At 37.6% G+C, this 18,999-nt stretch overlaps 1 protein-coding gene across 1 annotated transcript in view; it reads right to left on the reverse strand.

Moving 5' to 3' along the window:
• Positions 1–18,999, reverse strand: part of LOC114656554 (aldehyde oxidase-like) — a 68,147-nt gene that overhangs the window by 6,945 nt on the left and 42,203 nt on the right. The window contains exons 20-30 of the mRNA XM_051930811.1: positions 18,872–18,968; positions 17,705–17,829; positions 17,437–17,570; positions 16,855–16,944; positions 13,346–13,430; positions 9,041–9,232; positions 8,192–8,419; positions 3,007–3,102; positions 2,792–2,920; positions 2,042–2,116; positions 984–1,036 (exon numbers count right to left, since the gene is read on the reverse strand). Of these exons, the coding sequence (XP_051786771.1) occupies positions 984–1,036; positions 2,042–2,116; positions 2,792–2,920; positions 3,007–3,102; positions 8,192–8,419; positions 9,041–9,232; positions 13,346–13,430; positions 16,855–16,944; positions 17,437–17,570; positions 17,705–17,829; positions 18,872–18,968 (1,304 nt within the window). The remainder of the gene's footprint in view (positions 1–983; positions 1,037–2,041; positions 2,117–2,791; positions 2,921–3,006; positions 3,103–8,191; positions 8,420–9,040; positions 9,233–13,345; positions 13,431–16,854; positions 16,945–17,436; positions 17,571–17,704; positions 17,830–18,871; positions 18,969–18,999) is intronic.

Here is an 18,999-nt window from a genome sequence, read left to right on the forward strand (position 1 = left end):
CAAAGTTTGCCTGTCCTCCTCTTGTTGGTGTGGGTTACTTCAAAGCCTCTGATTCCTTAACAATAGTCCAAAGATATGCTGTGATTTTGAATGCTGACTTTGAACTGGCAAAACATGAGTGGGTGAGTAAATCAGTGAGTGTAGGTGGGTGTTTGTGATGGCTTTGCTGTGGATTAGCTCATCCAGGGCTGATTCCCATCCTGCATTCCCTTCCACCAGGATAGATGCTACTTTATACTGGAAAGAAATTTCAGAACCAAACCTGAATTAATGTTTTTCATTCAATTATAAATAATTAGATGTTCTCAGGGCGGCACGGTGGCGCAGTGCGTAGCACTGCAGCCTCGCAGGGTTCACGTCCCGGGTCCTCCCTGCGTGGAGTTTGCATGTTCTCCCCGTGTCTGCGTGGGTTTCCTCCGGGTGCTCTGGTTTCCTCCCACAGTCCAAAGACATGCAGGTTAGGTGGATTGTGGATTCTAAATTGGCCCTAGTGTGTGCTGGGTGTGTTTGTGTGTGTCCTGCGGTGGGTTGGAACCCTGCCCGGGATTGGTTCCTGCCTTGTGCACTGTGTTGGCTGGGATTGGCTGCAGCAGACCCCCGTGACCCTGTGTTCAGATTCAGCGGGTTGGAAAATGGATGGATGGCTAGATGCTCTCATCAGTGATTACAAAAAGATATAAAACTTCCTTATGATGAAATATATATATATTAAAAAAATGTTAAACTGCTTCACTCAGTTATATCTCTCTGGACACAACAAAGAACAGGCTTTTTAAAAAATAAAATAAGCTTCAAAGTTCCATACTATTCTATGTGTCACCCACCACATGACCACAGTGAGGATGAAGAGATGCCAATTTATACAATATGGAAAGATAACAAGCATTCAAAGCTGATCAGAAGAAAATTATAACTGAAACAGTTATATTTAAGGATTCTCTCAATGCCACTTGAACTTCTACCAATGGCATCTCTTTACTTACTTGAAAAAACCAGTGGAGGATAAGCTGATCCTTTGCAAATAAGCCTCTTTGACCTAGGAAGACAACAGACCCAATAAGAAGTGCAGTTATGTAAGGGAACTTGACTGTTCTTTGAGGCAACATAGAAAGCACACTGGATGTTCATCTAAAAACTATAATTTGGTCAGGCAAAAAAGCCAGAAAGGTATTTGTATGGGGAAGAGTGAAAGGCTGATTGTCCTGACATTGAGCTTGTATCTCTTTCTATAAATAATGCTGTACATTATGTCAAAATGAACCTTGTTTAATAATAATGTCAACAGAAAAATGTCATAAAGTAACAGAGCAAAAACAGAAAAACAGGCTAACATCATTTTCACAAGAATCAAAAAGACTGTGTCATGAAAAACAAAACATTAATTCAAATTCATTGTTTACATTTTTTACTAAATCAATACTAAATAAAACTCTACTGCCTTTTTCCCCCCAAAAGACTATTGTGCAGGACAATTGCATGTCTTTCCTTTGTTTTGATGCAAACTTTGGACGCGAGTATTTGTACACCAGCATCTCTTATAGCTTCACTGTGATAATGTCATGCATGGAGTCAACATGAATTCATATGGTTAACTAGGGCTGATTTTGCCATCAACAATAAGGAAACACCCAGGTAAACCAATGCATGACATAGAGGAAAAACATTAAACATAATGGTAAGGAAAAACATTAAACATAGTGGTAAGGAAAAACATTAAACATAGTGGTGGCTAAGGAAAAACATTAAACATAATGGTAAGGAAAAACATTAAACATAGTGGTAAGCCACAATATCATAAAAATGACGATAACACTATATCTGGACACTATGTGTCCACAATGAAAAGTTTCTCTTTGTTTACTTTTAATTCATTATTATAAAAACCTATGCCACCACCTGCCCCTTGTCTATAACCTCATTACCGGAGGGTGTCATGACCTGCACTGGAGTGCAAGGAACAGTGAAAAATCAAAATTCATTTTAATACAGATGTATGCAGGCATCATCACCACTTCAGACAGTAGAAACTCACAAAACGCACCCAATATTCCCAAGACATCTTGGGGTGTTGCTCTATGATGGGCTGAAGGCGGTTCATCATGTTTTCACAGGCATCCTGACAATAAAAAGACAAGCAGCTGTAAAATCTCATCCCAGACCCAACAAGACTGAGCTCACATCAATGAGAGGGTTCCTTCATGAACATTTAATGGCCAGCTTTAGACTCCTGAAGGCTTCATCTTGATTTCACAACTAGGAAAAAAAGTCTTCCCCTCCTTTTTCTTACTCAGTTATTCAGTTCAGGGTCATGGGGAGCTGGCACCTATATTCGGGGACCAACTCTGGATAGGACATCAGTCCATCACAGGACACATTTATTTTTACTGGGCCAGTTTAGACTACCCATTTAGCAATTTCTGCATATCTTTGGAACAAAGGAGAAGAAATGGAATTTGTGAGGCAGCCACACTAAATTCTGTGCTGCCATGCTGCACATTAGGATAGGTAGAGATTGTAAGTTGGCCCACTGTTTGTGTGCATGACAAGCTGGCACTCTGTCCTCTGGAGGTTTAATAAAAGAATGGCTGGATAGATTCTTGGTGCAGCAGGTTCCGTCACCTTTATATGTTTAGTTCTAAATGTTGATTGTGTAAGAGTTCAACATTCTCATTGTAGACGTGTGATATAAAGCATTAAGGCATGTCTTGTCTTAACCACTAAAACTTCTCACTACTTATAGTCTGAATTGAACACGATTCTCTCTGTACTGGCACTAAAAAGAGACACTCACCTTAACAGCCATGCCTACTGCATCAGTGCCAAAGGAAGCAGCAGAAGGTATTGCATTTGGTACACTGGCTGTGCTGGTCTCGACAATATAGATGGATGATTGTGGGATTTTCAGGATTCGACTGGCAATCTTAGAAAGCAAAAGAACAATGAAACCTCACCGACTCATTTAAAAGTATTGCTTGGAGTTAGGAAGAGCATGAGATAAGCTCCAACCTGTATCATTTTGGTGTTGATCCCTTGGCCCATCTCTGTGCCACTATGACTGAGCAACACTGACCCATCTTTGTAGACATTGACAAGTGCTGCTCCCTATAGAGAAAGAATATGTTAGACACCATTAGGCAGCATCAAAATTCATTTTTTCTTTGTAAGAAAGAGATAACACACAATTTGTGATTCTCTGAATAAAGGACATCTCCAAAGGACAGAAATGTTTTGATTGGGAGCCAGTGGGAAAACTATTAAGTTATCTTAAAGTATAGGGACAGGCAATAAAATGACAAGGATAATGGTAGGTTATGCCTCTTCAGGGATGTCTGATCTGCTTGAAATAATGGAAAGATCTATTCATTACAAGTTCATGTGAAGATCTAAATATCTTGCTGAATCTTTAAGATTGAGATTCATGCGGTGATCTCTCAGTGTATTCTTGTATTAAAGGGTGATCTTTTGATGCTTAAGTCTGGGTTTGAATTCAGTTCAAAGCAGAAAAGCAAAGCAAATGCATGAACAAACAATTGTTTGAGCATTGTCAGAGCTTGATAAAAGCAAGATGCCATATGCACAGTAATATTTTTTAAAGGAATTTTTTTCATGTATTTAAATTCATGTTTGTTTACACATTTAGTTAAGTCACTTATGTTTTGTTGATATCATTGTTGTGCATAAAATAGAAGTGTTGTCATGTGTTATAATGTGGACATGTTATGGTAGCCTATCTTGAGAACTTCAAGCATATAAATAAACCAAAAAAAAACACTAGAACCTAGACAAAACACTAGCAAAACTCCTGAAAAAATACATCATATGACTTAAACATTGTGGTAAAGGCCTAAGTTTTGCATTATTCATAATAAGATCGTTATCTTGGTTGGTTAGTTTTATGAAAGTAGTGATAAATAACTAATAGATCTCTTACAGCTGCCACCTGAAAAACCTAACATTAATCAGTTTAGACAGCAGTAAACAGTTTTCAAAACCATCACAAACAAAGTCCTGTACAATTCATTTTACAGTACTGTATTCTCTGTTCTTTTTGAATTAAAAATAATCAAATACTTTTTAGATCACCCTTGGAAGTTTTTCAATTATTGTAACAAACCTCTGTCTCTTAACTATACACTGGATGTTGGCATACTATTCATAAGATTAAATGATTTGCCTATTGTTTACATTTAGAAATGAAGGAAGAAACATATTAATATGTAGTGAAATGTCAGCATGCACTCTTATATTCTTACTCCTTACTTTGCATCTTAAGGATCAATGGCAGATCCCATATTTTGAAAACATAAAAGAAAACATATAAAGCAGAAGATGAAAGAGTTTTGCTTGGTGCTACATGGGTATTCGTTTCTTTTTAAAACCACTGACATTACAAAAAACATTTTTATGGAGATGCAATGCCACCATTTGTTAAAAGAATTTTCAAGATCACTTAGGAAAGAAGTTTTGAGTTAAATTATTAAAAATCCTAGCAACAAATATACCAGTAAGTGTATAATAAAGATATGAATATAATAAGCTTTGATAGAAGGATGAAGGTCTCCTTTAAAGCATTAAATTTAACACACTTTCCTTATTCTTCTTAAGAATTAAAATTCTTCTGTTATACCTCTGTTTGTATAATGTAAAAAAAGCTTAACTCCTTCAGCCTTACCCCATCTCTCACATCCTGCTGTTCCAGATTTTCTCTAGTACCATGATGCATTTTTTATAGATGAAAACTAAACCTACACAGATTACTGATCCCAAAGGAAAACTGCAATGTTATAGTGAAATGGCCAAATGGGGGAGGCAGCTTGATGGATGAGGTCTCCAGGAGTCTAAAATTATCCAAATCTTATTATGTGATATCATCTACTGTTAAATTCTGCTCCGTACTTCAAAATTTTTATTTTTTATTTTTTATTGAGGATTTGTTCTGTTCTGTGTATTGTATTGTATTGACCCCCTTCTTTTGACACCCACTGCACGCCCAACCTACCTGGAAAGGGGTCTCTCTGTGAACTGCCTTTCCTAAGGTTTCTTCCATTTTTCCCTACTAGGATTTTTTGGGAGTTTTTCCTTGTCTTCTTAGAGAGTCAAGGCTGGGGGGCTGTCAAGAGGCAGGGCCTGTTAAAGCCCATTGCGGCACTTCCTGTGTGATTTTGGACTAGACAAAAATAAACTGTATTGCATTGTATTGTATAGCAGCCAGCTCAGAAAATCTACACAGAATACACTTGACACAAATCAGTAAGATAAATATAAAGTCATAAATATATACTGTATGTCTAAAATCTAATTAAAATTAACATATTAAATGTCATAAAAAACTGTTTTTTTAAAGTTTTATCAACTAATGGTAGCTGGTACAAAATATCTCTGACAGCACTCCCTGATGCATATTGGCAGAGTAAGGAGCTCCGCAGGTGGATTACGGTGTCAAGCACAGAGTGCAGGGCATTGTTCATTAAAGTCAGCAACTTGGCCAACATCCAGCTCTCTGCTGTCCCCAGAAAGTCCCAGAACTGAGTAGTGTTAAATAGTTTAAGTATATTCTCTCTTGACTTGAGCACCACACTAAATCTGCACTAAGCAGCATTATTTTAGCTTGTTCTTTAAATTCAAAAATCTTACATTGTGTGAATGTATTTATAAAGATTTTCAAACCTGAATAATAAATTTGCATACATAAAACATCCTTTCCACATTGTATAAGCACATATGCAGGTCTGAATTATTAAGGAACCCCCAGTTACATCTCATAATTTATTGAATTTTGTGTGGTCTCGAAAGCATAACTAGTTTGTTATGTTTGTTGTAATTATTTTACATACATTAAACAGCAAAGACCCATCTTTTTTTATTGTATGATCACTCTTTCACCATTTCCCAAAAAGATGTGCAATCATTTACAGCAACATGGATAAAAAAGTTATTTCTCCAGAAAACAGTAATCATTTTTATTTTTATATATAAAAGGACCTTTGTGTAATCCTTTTGAATTATTAGGGATAGAAAGTTGCTCCTTGGTTCACAGTATAAATTTACATTTCTGCATTACAGCTTTGTCCCAATGAGTTTGATAACCTAGAGAGACATCTCTTAAACACAAAAATCTACTATCGTTCTCTTTTAGTGAGAGTTCTAAATTCTGTTGTGTCATTGTTTGGTTGGACAAACATAGTTTTCCTTCTCTTTGTACCCTGGGACTCTGTTGCTTGTCTTTTAGCAGTATCTCTTGGCTTCTCTTATTCAAACCATGCTGAATATGAAGGAACATAATGATTGTTTTAAGCTAGTAGATGATTTTTGGCTCCTGTGTAAAATTTACAGATATTGTTGAACTATTGTATTACTTGTATAAACACACACTGGCTGCCCCTCAACATGTAGAAAGTGGAGATCTGGTTTTGCATCTTAGTTTTAATGATTTTCTCCATTATTTTGTAATTAATACAAGGTAATTTTCCTGTCTTCAAATCTGTTCAGTCTGCTACATGTTTTATATATATGGCCACAATACTCAAAAAAAAAAAAAAACCTGCCACGTGCAAAAGTTCGCTGACGACACTGCTATCATGGGCTGCATCAGGAGTGGGCAGGAGGAGGAGTATAGGAACCTCATCAAGGACTTTGTTAAATGGTGCGACTCAAACCACTTACACCTGAACACCAGCAAAACCAAGGAGCTGGTGGTGGATTTTAGGAGGCCCAGGCCCCTCCTGGACCCCGTGATCATCAGAGGTGACTGTGTGCAGAAGGTACAGACCTATAAATACCTGGGAGTGCAGCTGGATGATAAATTGGACTGGACTGCCAATACTGATTCTCTGTGCAAGAGAGGAGGACGCCTCATGCATGGACAAACTGGTGAGGAAAGCAGGCTCTATTGTAGGCATGGAGCTAGACAGTTTGACATCCGTGGCAGAGCGACGGACACTCAGCAGGCTCCTATCAATTATGGAGAATCCACTGCATCCACTAAACAGTGTCATCTCCAGACAGAGGAGCAGCTCCACTGTCAGACTGAGGAGATCGTTCCTCCCCCAAACTATGCAACTCTTCAGTTCCACCCGGGGGGGGTAAACGTTAACATTATTAAAAGTTATTGTCTGTTTTTACCTGCATTTTTATCACTCTTTAATTTAATATTGTTTTTTGTATCAGAATGCTGCTGCTGGAGTATATGAATTTCCCTTTGGGATTAATAAAGTAGGGCGGCACGGTGGCGCAGTGGGTAGCACTGCTGCCTCGCAGTTGGGAGACCTGGGGACCCGGGTTCGCTTCCCGGGTCTTCCCTGCGTGGAGTTTGCATGTTCTCCCCATGTCTGCGTGGGTTTCCTCCCACAGTCCAAAGACATGCAGGTTAGGTGGATTGGCGATTGGCCCTAGTGTGTGCTTGGTGTGTGGGTGTGTTTGTGTGTGTCCTGCGGTGGGTTGGCACCCTGCCCGGGATTGGTTCCTGCCTTGCGCCCTGTGTTGGCTGGGATTGGCTCCAGCAGACCCCCGTGACCCTGTGTTCGGATTCAGCGGGTTGGAAAATGGATGGATGGATGGATTAATAAAGTAGGGCGGCACGGTGGCACAGTGGGTAGCGCTGCTGCCTCGCAGTTGGGAGACCTGGGGACCCGGGTTCGCTTCCCGGGTCCTCCCTGCGTGGAGTTTGCATGTTCTCCCCGTGTCTGCGTGGGTTTCCTCCCACAGTCCAAAGACATGCAGGTTAGGTGGATTGGCCATTCTAAATTGGCCCTAGTGTGTGTTTGTGTGTGTCCTGCGGTGGGTTGGCACCCTGCCCGGGATTGGTTCCTTCCTTGTGCCCTGTGTTGGCTGGGATTGGCTCCAGCAGACCCCCGTGACCCTGTATTCGGATTCAGCGGGTTGGAAAATGGATGGATGGGTGGATTAATAAAGTATCTATCTATCTATAAATGTCTCAAATCCTAAAAAAATCTTTGTAATAAAGTCTGAAAAACAATGTAAAAGGCAATAAAACACTTGTTAATGTAATAACTGTAAGATATACAATACAAATATACCAAAGATACTTTTCTCTGGTACAAAACAAATAATGTTTTAGCACAGTTACATGTTCATGTTCTGTCTACCAATGACATGGGAAACAGACAGCATTAAGCACCGAGGACCAAGCCTGGACTGTATTAAGGACTTCAGAAAACATCATTTACTAGACCTGGTTACAGAACCCTTTAGTGAAGCCGATGCCAAACTTGATAGGCACTGCTGATATGCCACGCTTCTTCCACCGGTTCTGTTTGTTGAACTCCTCAATATTTTGCCTTCTCTGGTAGTAGCTTGCTTTCTCCAGACATTCATTCCAGCAGCGCACCATATTGCTGGCATCAAAGGATTGCCTGAAATGGGTGTGCGATTCATTTCTGTACATGTTGATTTCCCGTACCTGAAATATAGCAAAACAATCATGAAGCAGAATAAAATCAGTTTTTCTGTGTCTATTTTGGACCATTGACCCATTCAAAGCTATAATTCAACCTGTGCCAATTCCTTTTTTGAACTGGTCTCACCTTTGCATCTTTGTACTGTTCCATTGAGGTTACTGCAATATCTTTTCTGTGAATGAATGTATATTGCATTTTCTACTGTAATACTAATTTCAATTAAAAGCATTTAGTGATGGTGTGCAGTGTTAAAGATCTATTGTATGAATTTGCTTGGATTCTTAGAGTCCCAAAACCTATCTTGGCAGCATTAAACACAAGGAAAGAACTAAATCTGGATAAGTCAGCAGCATAATTATATGTGCTCATACAAGCCAAGTTAGAGCTACCAATTAGTATAACTTTGACATATGAGAAAAAACAATAGTTTACATGGAGATTATGAAGAACTTGCAAATTCCATATACAAATTTGTTGGTTGGGAATTGAATCCAGGTTCCTTAATCTATAAATCATCACCATGTTGCTAAGCTACTATGTGAAAGATTATCGAACATGCAATCTTACAGCACTGTGGTTTCTCTGTACAGTTAGTTTTAATATAGCAGGATTTCCATACCCACCTCTTCTGCTGGAAGGCCACACTTGGCAGCCACCTCATTTATGACACTTTCAATCACCATGAGACCCTGCGGACCACCAAATCCCCGAAAGGCAGTGTAGGATGGCAAGTAGGTTTTACACATGATGCCACGGCCTCGAAGATTTGGAATTTTGTAACAATTGTCCAGATGTAGCAATGCTTTTTCAATGATCTGTTGAACATCGTTACATAAAAAATGCAGAGATCATTAGCACAAAAAGTACAAAAATCTCAAATGAAACATGAATATCAAGAGCAAGCACAAGTAAGTAGGAACAGCTTGTTTATGTAAAAGATTAATTAATACAGGTATAAAGGACGCTGTAGGTTGATGTTGTCTGCAGTGTTACCAATTAGACAAGGACAAAGATGACAAAAAGCATAGGAATACAAAGATCAGTTTTAATGAAGAAATGGTGTGCAACAAATGTCTAGATTTCAAAAGGACTCTGCACTTACAAGCATTAGCTTAGATTATTGGTTCATTTATTTTTGCCATTTTTTATATTTTAATTTATATTTCCATTCTTTGAATCTCACATACCAGAGATATCCTTTTAACTGGAATATGTAAATATTATGAACACTTTGTAAATAGTAAGGTGTCGAATGTACAGTATAGAGATCAGAAAGAAAATGTCCATACGATAGAAGAAGCAGCAAAAATCATAGTCTAATAACAGGCAGGAGTCAGAAGACCAAAAGAGATGATAAGAACTGATTGCCAAAGCCAGAAACACTGCACAAAGTCAAAATATTGTTGACTGAATTGAAATAAGGCAGGACTATCTGAGGAAGGAATAAGCAAAAAAAAAAAAAAAAAAAACATTAAGATAACATGGAAATAAGAGACAAGACTCAAAGTCAAAATGAGCAAAAAAAATCTGTCCCTAACTGTTTGTTGAGCAGAGTTTGAATCTTTGTCCAGAAGCTTGCACATTGTGCAATGTGTGCTGCTATCTTATACAGTGCATGAAGTTACATGCAACATGTCTTCAGATCATTTGGCCCACAAACCAGCTTAATCCCGAAAACAAGGAGAAACCAAATGATGTCACGGGAAAAATGATAAACAATAATAACAATGACAAATGAAATTAAATAATTATCTAAAACACAGCAAAGAAAAATGTTCAGTGTTAGAAAATGTTCAAATCAAAACACTTAATTGTTTTATAATAAACAATAAACAATAACTGACACTAATAAATAATTTTGTTTTCAGTGCAAATTAAATTGCCACCTTGTATAGGCAGGATGCTATGACATAATATATAACTCCAGCATCATGTAACCAGCAGTAGGTGTAGCAACTGTAAATATAGAGGGTGTTTCATAAAGTACGCAGTTTTTAAAAATGCAATAAATCAGCCAAAATCGAAGCAAAATTCAAACTTTTTATTTAAAATCATTCAACATATACTTCGATTTAATAATGAAAAATGAAATTGAGCATATGTCCACATCCACTTTCTCTGCAGGCAGTCATTCGATCGCTGAAATTCACAATAACTCTTTCGCAGACGTCCCTGTTGATTTCACCAATTACCCGTTGAATTTCCCTCTTCAGTTCGGCAATCGTTTGAGGTTTGTTCATGTAAACTTGTGACTTCACATATCCCCATAAAAAAGTCACAAGGTGTGAGGTCACATGACCTCGGAGGCCATTCTTGGTCTCCGCCGTGAAGCGAGATCAGACGCTCAGGGACGCTCGATTTTTCATGAAGCAAGGTGATTGTCTCCCGGGATGTATGGCAGGAAGCCTCGTCCTGCTGAAACCACATTTCATCAATTCCATCATACTCAATTTCTGAAAACCACACTTAACCGTGGCTCGTAGGGGCATTTCATGCTCTTGGATCACTCTAGGGTTTTTGTCACCCAAAATGTGGCAATTTTGTTTGTTGACATACCCTAAGAGATGGAAGTGTGCCTCGTCATGGAAGATTATTCTTTTTGAAAAATTGTTGTTCTTTTGTTCCAAAATCCAATCGGGGAGTCTTCGCCGTTTTGCATGATCTGCTGGTTTCAGCTCTTGTGTCAACTGAATCTTGTAGGGGTGCATATGAAGATATTTTTTTCAGTATTTGATACACCAAAGATGGTGACATACCCAGCTGTTGTGAACGACGGTGAAGCAACTCCACGGGGCTCACATTCACACTGTCTTGCAGTACCGCAATGTTTTGTTGTGTTCGAACATTACGGTTTCGACGGGGCGATTTTCTGGTTGCAACTGACCCAGATTCTTCGAATTTCTGTACCAACCTCTAAACTGTTGTTGCGGTAGGGGCATTGTCACGTCCAAAGATCGCGTGAAGTTTACGGACAGTCTCTGCGTAGCACTGCCCGTTTTTATAATGAGTTTTCACAATAAGAATGTGTTGCTTGATACTGAACCGCTCCGCTCCATGGCTACTGAATGGAAAAAAGACAAATGGTCTTCTAATCAGAGTGATAATAGATAACGAAAATGATAGGAACAGTGCTGACAACCTTCAAACAAAAAAATCCCATGCAATTTAAAAAATGCGTACTTTATGAAACACCCTTTATATGTAATATAGCCATGGCCATCCAAATAATCAACACAAAATGGCAGCGACCATACCAAAACAAGAAACGAAATGGTATTGCTAAAATAATGATAAAAGTAACAAATAAGAAGAAAAATGTCTATATGTCCAAATGTGAAACCAACTGAATAATAGGACACCAAAGCCCAGATTAATTCCATCAAACACATGGATGTGTACCATCATCAGCATCATTTTATTTTTAACCTAGTAACTTTTAATTTGAAATCATCTGAATTAACTGAGAGAAGCTGAAATTAGACATTTTGCTACAGCATCTAAAACAACTAAAATAAAAAAATGAACTGTTTATTACTTAAAGTTTCCGCTAAGTGCTGCTTCTGATTTCACATTTTGATTTTTTTCCAGTGTTTTATTGCTGGTAATACATTCAGAGCTGAATTTTCAAACACAAACTTTCATATTGCATAGTGAAAATCAGTTTTTTTTATAAAATGTTACGAATGGAGTTTCTTTTTAATTTTTTTTGTTTTTCTTGAGCTATAAAAATCTATGTGCCATTTCTGGGATGTTTATACTCAAGAAATTGAATTATGTGGTTATTTTTCTGATTTACAACTTTGTTTAGGAGTTGACTTTAATTCAATGTCTTTATGACCGCCATTTTGTTTTAACAAAGGGTGCTGCCATTTTGTAGATTCAGTTATCATTATGTAAGTACTGGATTCTAGGGGAGTGGCATCTAGGGTAACATCATCAGGGTCAACTGGCGAAGGGTTAAAAGGGTTAGGGTTCGAAGATGATTCTGTATCTGAGATTGGACAAAACTTAGCTACTGGCTATTCTTTTGATATTTTGTTATTGGTTATAGAAATGAGCTCTGCTTTTTTACTTTGCTTTTTGATTTCCAGTTTGGCTTGGACGTATCTCTTGTATTCTTTTCTGGCCTTGACCTTTGCTCTTCCCTTTACTCTGTTCTTCATCCTGATCTTCACTCTAAATTTTTTTAACTGTCTGCCTTTTCTGCAGTCAGTACAAAAGCAAAAATAACTTGTTTTAACTATTTCTCCAATGATCAGATCAGTTAGAGCAAGACGTACATATTGTATTATTCCAAACAAAAAAAAACAAACAATGTATCCAATTCCTATTTAATCCACAATTATATTAAGATGGTGGTCAATATGCAGGCTAATATTTAAATAAGACATTAATTTCAGGGTTAACCTGCCATGATCTGATATCTGTTTCTAATATCTAGGTTCCTGAGCTGATCAATTATGTCATATTCCAAACTACAAATTCCATAATGCTTACTATAGTCAACACATGTCTCAAGTTAAAATTATGAATGTCATCTTTGCCACCACAGCAAATATCTTTAAAAATCTCTCTAGCCGTGGAAGTTTCAGTTGATTTATTAAGATCAGTGATTTGCTTGCTTTTTACACTCCTCCGATGATTAACAGGGTTATGAGTTTGATTTCCAAAGCAGAAACAACTTGCTACAGTTTGTGGTCTGTAATCAGTTATTCTGAATTAACCCTACTTTGAGACTGGTGTATTCATGTGGCGTACCTGACAAAGTATCAAAGATCAGCAAAAATCAGAACTGATCAACTCAGAAACTCAAAGTGCATAGGTCAGATTAGATCCCAGTCCCCATATATCAGGTATCACCCAGGCACAATGTGTTACAATGAATGAAATTCAACTAAAGAAACAAAAGTGCTTGTTATTCTACTTACAAACTGGGACTCGTCCAAGGTGTTGCCCGCATTGCTGTAGTATGTCACATCGGCTGAAATTATTGTGCCATCATTCATAAACCCAACCGGGCAAAAAAAAAAAAAAAAAACACTTCTGATGTGAGCATCAGTAGGCTTTGCACCCTATGAACCAAGTTACTCAAACTAGTCTATACCAATTTCAGTAATTATTTACCACTCTGATGCTGATCTTTCCAATTGTAAAATAGGTCATTACGATAGCAATTGACAAGAAGAATTCATAATTAATTTCAGAATTATGGTTTTTGAGGGTTCCTCTGGAGTGCCTCTTTCTCTTGTACAATTTGGCTCAAAAACTACTCGGTACATCTTCACCTCATAACAGGCTTGAGTTTTGAGTTTAGTATTTTTCGGTCCAGCTATTTTACATCTAGATCGTCCTCAACAAACTGACACACATACACACATCAATCATCGAGATATCAATGTTTTCGGTATTAGGGGGACCCTAAAACATCGAGATCCATTGAAAACCAGAGATTGAAATTCTTGATGAATCTAAAGCTTTCACTCCTCCCTGAGAAATGCTAGGTTATGGTGGGGGAGGGCACAAAGCAAAACTTGAAAATCTTTGTAATGCTTTCAGCAGGAGATTAAAATGTAAAAGTCTGTAACAGTTTTGTCATTACAATCAAGGAAAACTGAAGATGTAAATGTACAAGTAATACTATGGGTGACAAATCACTGCCTCAAGGTGCTTGGTCCTTAACTCACAGCAGTAACCGTGTGCCATCAGCAGAGCCTCCAGAACAAAATGCAACTGTTCACAGCAGAACATGAAAGTCAAATGAAGACCTGTATAAGATACATCTCTCACAGTAGTGGTCCAGCTAGAACTGTAAGCCAACTTTTTTTAACATGGCGTGCACCTGCCCTTTTTGGAAGATGCTGAGTCTGGTTGCAGTCAGACAAATATTGTGGGGTAATGTCAAGTGACATAGGAATATTTGGTGCAGACTGAAAAGACCATATGATATGCTTACAACTTTTCATAATTTTTCAGTAATTCATCGAAATAACAATTACTGCCAGTACTTAGAAGAAAGACTTTTTGGAAATGCTATAGCAGTCACGGTTTTAAACTCGGATTTGTTCTGTAAGTGTTTTTGTGAGCTAACTCTTCTGACCTTTGCATCTTTTACAGTCCATACAGTGTGTTCTTATTGCCTTCATTAATAAAATGAATCTGCTTTTCCTGGGCTTTTTCTTATTAAACTGTTTGAGCCTAGTGACATTTATTTATTGTTTTTTCTTTCTAATTTCAGTGCATTGCCATTTTGTTTTTAACTGGCGCCACCATTTTGAACACTATTTGCTATGAGACAGCAGTGGGTTGCTAAGGGGTGCATCACAGAAGTTGCATTACATGATGCCACTGGCACAAGAGTATTTTTGCAATCTATGCAATTCTTCCAAGTTTGTTGAAGCTCCTATAAACCCTTTTGCTAATGCTGGTTTTATATATCTGATTTTTTTTTAGGGTGCACTGTTATTTGTATTCTTGGTTCTGAGCCTTGCTTTATTTAACAATAATGCTTCATTTTCTGATCCATTCTTTTCTTGCAGTCTTACTAAGACCTCGGTCTGTGTCAGTCCAATATTTTCATGCCGCTATTTAAATAAGTGTTCATTGTTGTAGTCAAATTATTCATAGCAACAATATCTTTTGATGGTCATGTATGACACAGGCATCGCTAGATATGACATCATTGGGATAACACTGTCAAAGATGGTGGCATGCTACAACTGACATCCAAATTTTAAAAAACAACCTTTTCTTGATTTTGTTAGCTTTACTTTCAGATTTGAGGAAAGAACATATAGATTGAGAACAATAGCCTTGACTTTTTACCACATATTGTGCCTTGTTACTGATTTTGATAATTGATGATTGATATTTATTTTGTTTAATGACTTGTTCTTCACTGCTTGATTGTTCATCTCTTGATCATATACATTTCCAAGTTATGTCTTTTAGGACTGCCCATTTTTAAATCAGGTCATAACATAAGCAGAGCTGACACACGGAAGGCTCCTGTAAATGATAATTTAACAAGCAATTAAGATTGAGTGAGCCTTCCATACTGAAACAAACTAAACAGCTATTGAGCAGGCTGCCCATAAACATAAACAGAAATGGCACTAACAAATATCTCAGAATTAAAACAAAGGTAATTAGACAGATCACACAGTTTATATGGCCTATTCGTTGTTTCCATAAAAGTGGACCAAAAAGGTCAGCATATTCACCAGCTGAGGCAGAGGTCTCTTACAGGCAAATCAGGAAAAAGTGAATAGAGGACAGGACTAATTCACAAAAAAGTCTACAAAATTAGCAACTTAAACAAATGGACTAAATAAAATTGAAATAGAACTGAAAACAAACTTAAAATCAACCTTGAAAAAGAAATCTCTAGAGAAGCTAGTTTTCTCCAAATAAATAAAAAGTTTTCTCCCATGAGCACTTAGATAAAAGCAGGTGCTCACTGTTGTAATGGAGTCCAGGAGACAGAAGAAAAAAGGTTTTAGGAGAAAATACAGTCATAGTCAGGAAACAGATTAGGGTTGAAATAACCAAAATAAACCATCTGAACATTACAGGAAAACACAAAGTAAGGGAATTATAGTCATAATTATCACAAAGGCTAACACTAGATTAGTTTCTTTAATCTCCCTCTTTTCCCTTTCTGATCTAAAAGGTTTATATGCCAAACAACCACCCAGTTGCTTCTGGGCATCCTAATAACATGTGACAGTTATTCATTATTGGGAATGATGCACTTGGAAGATCTGGTGCAGTGTTTATCATCAAGAGTTGTAGCATCCAAATATACCGAGATACATGCTGCTGGGCACTGCCATCTTATATAGGCAGAATATAATGACACAGCATGCAATGTGATCTTTATGTCACAATTAGAAACTGGCATAACAGGTTTAAGAAATATGAAAATGGCCATGCAAGGATAGATACAAAGTGATAGCAACGTTACAAAGAACAAGACATAAAAAGCCATTCCCAGAATAATTATATAGTACATAAATGCACAAAAATAAATATATAAAAAATGGCTTAAATAGACTCAGAGATGTCAGCCAACAGTATTCCCTTTTTTTCAAACAAAGTTCAGACAAGAATAAAGCTTATGGAACAGCCTTAAAAGATGGCTGCCATGACATCATACACATTTGCAGGCATACTCTCTCCAAAATGTGGAAGTGGTGACATCATTAATATGGACAACAAGAAGGGGAAAGAGTAAAAAAAAATCTTAAAATTGATTTTTTTATTAAAATGTGATTGATTCACTCAAGGGAGGATGGCAAGTGGATGATGCAGGACCTAAGACATTTATAAAAGTCAACAGAGCGTGATAAATGGAATAATAGTCAGTTTGAAGTACTGCAGTAATATTAAGCTGAATGTGTGATGACAAACTATAATTTTAGGCAGTGAAATTCTACTTACCTTGTATTTACCCAAAAATGGATGCCTGCCACTGGTCATCAGCATGTCTTCTCCTCTCTCAAGCACACACCTCACAGAGCGGCCAGTTCTGCAAGGAAACAAACTTTGTATGAGGTGACATCACAGTGGCTGAGAACAGAACAGAGAAAGTTCATCATTCAGAGGTGTGTGTCTACCCAGTTCAGTCTCAATGCCTATAAGAACTAAATTTCTCTGCTTGTAATAATCAATGACTCTTTGGGGCTACCACAATAAGTGACTACAGTCTTGTTATCCTGGAAATTTCAGTAAAACCTGAACAAATTCTCATCTCTTTGGCAGTCACATATGATTTCCTGAAATAATAAATATGCTGAAGATTGTGTAGGTGTCCACGCCACCCAGTAAAACATCCCCTGACTCTGTGCAAAAGTGAAGAGGTTTGAGCATGAGAATGTTCTTATTATTCTTCTCTTCTATTTAGCGGTGTCAACAAAGCTCTTCTTCCTGATGCTGATGTTTTTAGAGGTTTGTGATGTGCCCACTGAGAAAAGAATTCAAGTCAAACAATCATAAAATAAACTAAACAGGCAGCACTTACCTATAAGCAGCAATGGCTACTGCTGCTGAAATGTCTGCAATTTTCATGATCTTTCCTCCAAACCCACCACCAAGCCGCTTCACATGGCAGGTAATTTTATTGAATGAAACCCCTAAAGCATTAGCAACCACCTCCTAGTTAAATAAAGGCAGGGAGAACATGGTTTATACTTAAAAAAATCCTTAGTATTGTGTTTGAGAAGATTTTTCAAGCAGCAGGGCATTGCTTGTGTGTTCAGGTACTTCATTTCAGACTTGGAACCCTTTACCTGTGCAAAGGCAGCATGTTGTGTTGCAATAAACAAGTCAGTTTCTCCATTTTCACCTTTTGGTACAGCAATAACTCCCTGTGTTTCCATGTAAAAATGTTCTTGACCACCCATATAAATTTCTCCTACAGAATGAAAAAATAAAACAGAATAAGGTCAGTACAGTGGAGGACACTTCTGCCTCATAGCTTGAATAGATTGAGTCTAATATACTGCAGGTTTGAAAAGTAAAAGGTTTGTTTGCAGGGTTCTCTCTATGTGATGTTTTTTTTTTTCCTCATGTTTGTGTCATTTTTTCTTCTGGCAGGCAGGTTCTCCTCTATCATTTAAAGACGTACAGTACACATCAGAAAATTAGCAATTGTGGAAAACAGCATGGGCACGTGAGTGAACCTACTTTATGATAAGCTGGTGTCCTATTCCTACCTTTTATTCAATACAACCCACAACTTCACTTGCCCCCAGAATTGTAGCCATTTCTTCCCAGTGTCACCTTCTCACACAGCATTACCTATTGTAATTTTTTTTGCTTCATGCTGCACTTTGAAGACATTGGGAACTTTATGTTAAAAGCTGTTCATTAAGGTCTATGCAAGTCCTGCTTACTTCCTTCCATTGATTTTCAGATAATGTAGTTGCCAGTATTGATACAACTCCATGTAGCCATTCTCCCTAGTAATTTTCATTTTGCCAATTAGTTTTAAATATTCCCTTATGTGATGAATGAATCCAAATGTTGTGGTTCATCTTCTGGAAGTATTTTGTTCTTATAACCATTTTTTTCAATTAACACAACACAACACCTCTTAAACGCAGTTAATTAAATTTGAGATGTTGGGACCAGGGCCAATCCTGGCATTATCAGATACTGGGTAAATAATAGCCCTGAACAGGGCATCATTCCATTGCATTCTCCACTCATGACACACCCTCTCCCACTTATACTCAGAGTTGCTTTGAGCTTCACAAGAAAAAATTCTGTTTCAAAACACAATGTATTGTTGTGTGAGATACTATGTCCTCTTTGTTGCATCTCTTTACACAATGTCCAGTGTGTAATTCTGCTATGCTCATCAAATGCAGCTCCTTTTAATAAACTGAATGGTTCTCACCTTTCCTGCTGTGACTTTACCCAACCCAAACAAGAAAGAGGGGTGCGAGGTTCACCTTCTAGTATTTGATCAGATGTTTCAAAGCCTACATCCACATCACCCCTCTCTAGCTTCCTCTGAGGACTGAAGAAGGACTGGTGATTAATGGCTTCCTTAAAATGAGAAAACGTTTGTATTCATAAG

Source organism: Erpetoichthys calabaricus, chromosome 8 (genome assembly GCF_900747795.2).
Source record: "Erpetoichthys calabaricus chromosome 8, fErpCal1.3, whole genome shotgun sequence".
NCBI classification, from domain to species: domain Eukaryota; kingdom Metazoa; phylum Chordata; class Cladistia; order Polypteriformes; family Polypteridae; genus Erpetoichthys; species Erpetoichthys calabaricus.